Here is a 6,981-nt window from a genome sequence, read left to right on the forward strand (position 1 = left end):
TGGATGCTGGGTCCATGACTGGACGAGTGTGCTGGCTGCTGGGTCCATGACTGGGAAAGTGTGCTTGCCTGCTGGTTCCATGACTGGGCGAGTGTGCTTGCCTGCTCGTTCCATGACTGGGCGAGTGTGCTTGCCTGCTGGGTCCATGACTGGGCGAGTGTGCTTGCCTGCTGGTTCCATGCCTGGCCGAGTGTGCTGGCTCCATGACTGGGTGAGTGTGCTTGCCTGCTGGTTCCATGACTGGGCGAGTGTGCTTGCCTGCTGGGTCCATGAATGGGTGAGTGTGCTTGCCTGCTGGTTCCATGCCTGGCCGAGTGTGCTGGCTCGATGACTGGGCAAGTGTGCTTGCCTGCTGGGTCCATGACTGGGCGAGGGTGCTAGCTGTTGGGTCCATGACTGGGCGCGTGTGCTGGTTGCTGGGTCCATGACTTGTCGAGTGTGCTAGCTGCTGGGTCCATGACTGGGCGAGTGTGCTAGCTGCTGGGTCCATGCCTGGCCGAGTGTGCTGGCTCTATGACTGGGCGAGTGTGCTTGCCTGCTGGGTCCATGACTGGGCGAGGGTGCTAGCTGTTGGGTCCATGACTGGGCGCGTGTGCTGGTTGCTGGGTCCATGACTTGTCGAGTGTGCTAGCTGCTGGGTCCATGACTGGGCGAGTGTGCTAGCTGCTGGGTCCATGCCTGGCCGAGTGTGCTGGCTCTATGACTGGGCGAGTGTGCTTGCCTGCTGGGTCCATGACTGAGCGAGTGTGCTTGCCTGCTGGTTCCATGACTGGGCGAGTGTGCTTGCCTGCTGGTTCCATGACTGGGCGAGTGTGCTTGCCTGCTGGGTCCATGACTGGACGAGTGTGCTTGCCTGCTGGTTCCATGACTGGGCGAGTGTGCTGGCTCCATGACTTGGCGAGTGTGCTTGCCTGCTGGGTCCATGACTGGGCGAGTGTGCTTGCCTGCTGGTTCCATGACTGGGCGAGTGTGCTTGTCTGCTGGGTCCATGACTGGGCAAGTGTGCTTGCCTGCTGGTTCCATGACTGGGCGAGTGTTCTTGCCTGCTGGGTCCATGACTGGGCGAGTGCGCTTGCCTGCTGGGTCCATGACTGGGCGAGTGTGCTTGCCTGCTGGTTTCATGACTGGGCAAGTGTGCTTGCCTGCTGGTTCCATGACTGGGCGAGTGCGCTTGCCTGCTGGGTCCATGACTGGGCGAGTGTGCTGGCTCCATGACTGGGTGAGTGTGCTTGCCTGCTGGGTCGATGACTGGGCGAGTGTGCTTGCCTGCTGGGTCCATGACTGGGTGAGTGTGCTTGCCTGCTGGTTCCATGCCTGGCCGAGTGTGCTGGCTCGATGACTGGGCAAGTGTGCTTGCCTGCTGGGTCCATGACTGGGCGAGGGTGCTAGCTGTTGGGTCCATGACTGGGCGCGTGTGCTGGTTGCTGGGTCCATGACTTGTCGAGTGTGCTAGCTGCTGGGTCCATGACTGGGCGAGTGTGCTAGCTGCTGGGTCCATGCCTGGCCGAGTGTGCTGGCTCCATGACTGGGCGAGTGTGCTTGCCTGCTGGGTCCATGACTGAGCGAGTGTGCTTGCCTGCTGGTTCCATGACTGGGCGAGTGTGCTTGCCTGCTGGTTCCATGACTGGGCGAGTGTGCTTGCCTGCTGGGTCCATGACTGGACGAGTGTGCTTGCCTGCTGGTTCCATGACTGGGCGAGTGTGCTGGCTCCATGACTTGGCGAGTGTGCTTGCCTGCTGGGTCCATGACTGGGCGAGTGTGCTTGCCTGCTGGTTCCATGACTGGGCGAGTGTGCTTGCCTGCTGGGTCCATGACTGGGCGAGTGTGCTTGTCTGCTGGGTCCATGACTGGGCAAGTGTGCTTGCCTGCTGGTTCCATGACTGGGCGAGTGTTCTTGCCTGCTGGGTCCATGACTGGGCGAGTGCGCTTGCCTGCTGGGTCCATGACTGGGCGAGTGTGCTTGCCTGCTGGTTTCATGACTGGGCAAGTGTGCTTGCCTGCTGGTTCCATGACTGGGCGAGTGCGCTTGCCTGCTGGGTCCATGACTGGGCGAGTGTGCTTGCATGCTGGGTCCATGATTGGGCGGGTGTGATGGCTGCTGGGTCCATGACTGGGCGAGTGTGCTTGCCTGCTGGGTCCATGACTGGGCGAGTGTGCTTGGATGCTGGGTCCATGACTGGGTGAGTGTGCTGGCTGCTGGGTCCATGACTGGGCGAGTGTGCTTGGATGCTGGGTCCATGACTGAGCGAGTGTGCTTGCCTGCTGGTTCCATGACTGGGCGAGTGTGCTTGCCTGCTGGTTCCATGACTGGGCGAGTGTGCTTGCCTGCTGGGTCCATGACTGGACGAGTGTGCTTGCCTGCTGGTTCCATGACTGGGCGAGTGTGCTGGCTCCATGACTTGGCGAGTGTGCTTGCCTGCTGGGTCCATGACTGGGCGAGTGTGCTTGCCTGCTGGTTCCATGACTGGGCGAGTGTGCTTGCCTGCTGGGTCCATGACTGGGCGAGTGTGCTTGTCTGCTGGGTCCATGACTGGGCAAGTGTGCTTGCCTGCTGGTTCCATGACTGGGCAAGTGTTCTTGCCTGCTGGGTCCATGACTGGGCGAGTGCGCTTGCCTGCTGGGTCCATGACTGGGCGAGTGTGCTTGCCTGCTGGTTTCATGACTGGGCAAGTGTGCTTGCCTGCTGGTTCCATGACTGGGCGAGTGCGCTTGCCTGCTGGGTCCATGACTGGGCGAGTGTGCTTGCATGCTGGGTCCATGATTGGGCGGGTGTGATGGCTGCTGGGTCCATGACTGGGCGAGTGTGCTTGCCTGCTGGGTCCATGACTGGGCGAGTGTGCTTGCCTGCTGGTTCCATGACTGGGCAAGTGTGATTGCCTGCTGGTTCCATGACTGGGGGAGTGTACCTATGACTGGGCAAGTGTGCTGGCTGCTGGGTCGATGACTGGGCGAGTGTGCTTGGATGCTGGGTCGATGCTTGGGCGAGTGTGCTGGCTGCTGGGTCGATGACTGGGCGAGTGTGCAAGGATGCTGGGTCCATGACTGGGCGAGTGTGCTTGCCTGCTGGGTCCATGACTCGGCGAGTGTGGTTGCCTGCTGGGTCCATGACTGGGCGAGTGTGCTTGGATGCTGGGTCGTTGCCTGGCCGAGTGTGCTGGCTCCATGACTGGTTGAGTGTGCTTGCCTGCTGGTTCCATGACTGGGAAAGTGTGCTTGCCTGCTGGTTCCATGACTTGGCGAGTGTGCTTGCCTGCTGGTTCCATGACTGGGCGAGTGTGCTTGGATGCTGAGTCGATGACTGGGTGAGTGTGCTTGCCTGCTGGGTCCATGACTGGGCGAGTGTGGTTGCCTGCGGGGTCCATGACGGAGCGAGTGTGCTTGGATGCTGGGTCCATGACTGGGTGAGTGTGCTGGCTGCTGGGTCAATGACTGGGTGAGTGTGCTTGGATGCTGGGTGGACCACTGGGCGAGTGTGCTTGGCTGCTGAGTCCATAACTGGGCGAGTGTGCTTGGATGCTACGTCCATGACTGGGCGAGTGTGCGAGCTTGCTGGGTCCATGACTGGGTGAGTGCACTGGTTCCAAGACTGGGTGAGTGTGCGTGCCTGCTGGGTCCATGACTGGGCAAGTGTGCTTGCCTGCTGGGTCGATGACTGGGCGAGTGTGCTGGCTGCTGGGTCAATGACTGGGCGAGTGTGCTTGGATTCTGGGTCGATAACTGGGCTAGTGTGCTGGCTGTTGGTTAGATGACTGGGCAAGTGTGCTTGGATGCTGAGTCGATAACTGGGCTAGTGTACTTGTCTGCTGGGTCCATGACTGGGTGACTGTGCTTGCCTGCTGGGTCCATGACTGGACGAGTGTGCTCACTGCTGGGTCCTTGACTGGGCGAGTGTGCTGGCTGCTGGGTCCAGAACTGGGCGAGTGTGCTGGCTGCTGGGTCCATGACTGGGCGAGTGTGCTGGCCGCTGGGTCGATGACTGGGCGAGTGTGCTTGCCTGCTTGGTCCATGACTGGGCGAGTGTGCTTGCCTGCTGGGTCCATGACTGGGCGAGATTGCTGGCCTGCTGGGTCAATGACTGGGAAAGTGTGCTTGGATGCTGGGTCGATGACTGGGCGAGTGTGCTGACTGCTGGGTCGATGACTGGGCGAGTGTGCATGGATGCTGGGTCGATGACTGGGCGAGTGTGCTTGCCTGCTGGGTCCATGACTGGGCGAGTGTGCTTGCCTGCTGGGACCATGACTGGGCAAGTGTGCTTGGATGCTGGGTCCATGACTGGACGAGTGTGCTGGCTGCTGGGTCCATGACTGGGAAAGTGTGCTTGCCTGCTGGTTCCATGACTGGGCGAGTGTGCTTGCCTGCTGGTTCCATGACTGGGCGAGTGTGCTTGCCTGCTGGGTCCATGACTGGGCGAGTGTGCTTGCCTGCTGGTTCCATGACTGGGCGAGTGTGCATGGATGCTGGGTCGATGACTGGGCGAGTGTGCTTGCCTGCTGGGTCCATGACTGGGCGAGTGTGCTTGCCTGCTGGGACCATGACTGGGCGAGTGTGCTTGGATGCTGGGTCCATGACTGGACGAGTGTGCTGGCTGCTGGGTCCATGACTGGGAAAGTGTGCTTGCCTGCTGGTTCCATGACTGGGCGAGTGTGCTTGCCTGCTGGTTCCATGACTGGGCGAGTGTGCTTGCCTGCTGGGTCCATGACTGGGCGAGTGTGCTTGCCTGCTGGTTCCATGCCTGGCCGAGTGTGCTGGCTCCATGACTGGGTGAGTGTGCTTGCCTGCTGGTTCCATGACTGGGCGAGTGTGCTTGCCTGCTGGGTCCATGAATGGGTGAGTGTGCTTGCCTGCTGGTTCCATGCCTGGCCGAGTGTGCTGGCTCGATGACTGGGCAAGTGTGCTTGCCTGCTGGGTCCATGACTGGGCGAGGGTGCTAGCTGTTGGGTCCATGACTGGGCGCGTGTGCTGGTTGCTGGGTCCATGACTTGTCGAGTGTGCTAGCTGCTGGGTCCATGACTGGGCGAGTGTGCTGGCTGCTGGGTCCATGCCTGGCCGAGTGTGCTGGCTCCATGACTGGGCGAGTGTGCTTGCCTGCTGGGTCCATGACTGAGCGAGTGTGCTTGCCTGCTGGTTCCATGACTGGGCGAGTGTGCTTGCCTGCTGGTTCCATGACTGGGCGAGTGTGCTTGCCTGCTGGGTCCATGACTGGACGAGTGTGCTTGCCTGCTGGTTCCATGACTGGGCGAGTGTGCTGGCTCCATGACTTGGCGAGTGTGCTTGCCTGCTGGGTCCATGACTGGGCGAGTGTGCTTGCCTGCTGGTTCCATGACTGGGCGAGTGTGCTTGCCTGCTGGGTCCATGACTGGGCGAGTGTGCTTGCCTGCTGGGTCCATGACTGGGCAAGTGTGCTTGCCTGCTGGTTCCATGACTGGGCGAGTGTTCTTGCCTGCTGGGTCCATGACTGGGCGAGTGCGCTTGCCTGCTGGGTCCATGACTGGGCGAGTGTGCTTGCCTGCTGATTTCATGACTGGGCGAGTGTGCTTGCCTGCTGGTTCCATGACTGGGCGAGTGCGCTTGCCTGCTGGGTCCATGACTGGGCGAGTGTGCTTGCATGCTGGGTCCATGATTGGGCGGGTGTGATGGCTGCTGGGTCCATGACTGGGCGAGTTTGCTTGCCTGCTGGGTCCATGACTGGGCGAGTGTGCTTGCCTGCTGGTTCCATGACTGGGCAAGTGTGATTGCCTGCTGGTTCCATGACTGGGGGAGTGTACCTATGACTGGGCAAGTGTGCTGGCTGCTGGGTCGATGACTGGGCGAGTGTGCTTGGATGCTGGGTCGATGCTTGGGCGAGTGTGCTGGCTGCTGGGTCGATGACTGGGCAAGTGTGCAAGGATGCTGGGTCCATGACTGGGCGAGTGTGCTTGCCTGCTGGGTCCATGACTGGGCGAGTGTGGTTGCCTGCTGGGTCCATGACTGGGCGAGTGTGCTTGGATGCTGGGTCGTTGCCTGGCCGAGTGTGCTGGCTCCATGACTGGTTGAGTGTGCTTGCCTGCTGGTTCCATGACTGGGAAAGTGTGCTTGCCTGCTGGTTCCATGACTGGGCGAGTGTGCTTGCCTGCTGGTTCCATGACTGGGCGAGTGTGCTTGGATGCTGAGTCGATGACTGGGTGAGTGTGGTTGCCTGCTGGGTCCATGACGGAGCGAGTGTGCTTGGATGCTGGGTCCATGACTGGGTGAGTGTGCTGGCTGCTGGGTCGATGACTGGGTGAGTGTGCTTGGATGCTGGGTGGACCACTGGGCGAGTGTACTTGGCTGCTGGGTCCATAACTGGGCGAGTGTGCTTGGATGCTATGTCCATGACTGGGCGAGTGTGCGAGCTTGCTGGGTCCATGACTGGGTGAGTGCACTGGTTCCAAGACTGGGTGAGTGTGCGTGCCTGCTGGGTCCATGACTGGGCAAGTGTGCTTGCCTGCTGGGTCGATGACTGGGCGAGTGTGCTGGCTGCTGGGTCAATGACTGGGCGAGTGTGCTTGGATTCTGGGTCGATAACTGGGCTAGTGTGCTGGCTGTTGGTTAGATGACTGGGCAAGTGTGCTTGGATGCTGAGTCGATAACTGGGCGAGTATGCTTGCCTGCTGGGTCCATGACTGGGTGAGTGTGGTTGCCTTCTGGGTCCATGACCGGGCGAGTGTGCTTGGATGCTGGGTCCATGACTGGGTGAGTGTGCTTGCCTGCTGGGTCCATGACTGGGCGAGTGTGCTTGGATGCTGGGTCGATCACTGGGCGAGTGTGCTGGCTGCTGGACCGATGACTGGGCTAGTGTACTTGTCTGCTGGGTCCATGACTGGGTGAGTGTGCTTGCCTGCTGGGTCCATGACTGGACGAGTGTGCTCACTGGTGGGTTCTTGACTGGGCGAGTGTGCTGGCTGCTGGGTCCAGGACTGGGCGAGTGCGCTTGCCTCCTGGGTCCATGAGTGTGCGGGTGTG

At 60.9% G+C, this 6,981-nt stretch overlaps 1 protein-coding gene across 1 annotated transcript; it reads right to left on the reverse strand.

The window, feature by feature from the left end:
- Window positions 1–5,765: 5,765 nt before the first annotated feature.
- LOC138567697 (uncharacterized) lies at window positions 5,766–6,443 on the reverse strand. Its single transcript, XM_069646165.1, has one exon. The coding sequence runs from the start codon at window positions 6,441–6,443 to the stop codon at window positions 5,766–5,768; it is 678 nt and encodes a 225-aa protein (XP_069502266.1).
- Window positions 6,444–6,981: the final 538 nt, after the last annotated feature.

The sequence above is a fragment of the Ambystoma mexicanum genome, chromosome 2p, assembly GCF_040938575.1.
Source record: "Ambystoma mexicanum isolate Mex_15411 chromosome 2p, UKY_AmexF1_1, whole genome shotgun sequence".
NCBI classification, from domain to species: domain Eukaryota; kingdom Metazoa; phylum Chordata; class Amphibia; order Caudata; family Ambystomatidae; genus Ambystoma; species Ambystoma mexicanum.

Excerpts from the sequence above, each read along its gene's own strand:
- LOC138567697 (XM_069646165.1), bottom strand. The coding sequence starts at position 6,443 with ATGGACCCAGCAGGCACGCACACTCACCCAGTCTTGGAACCAGTGCAC.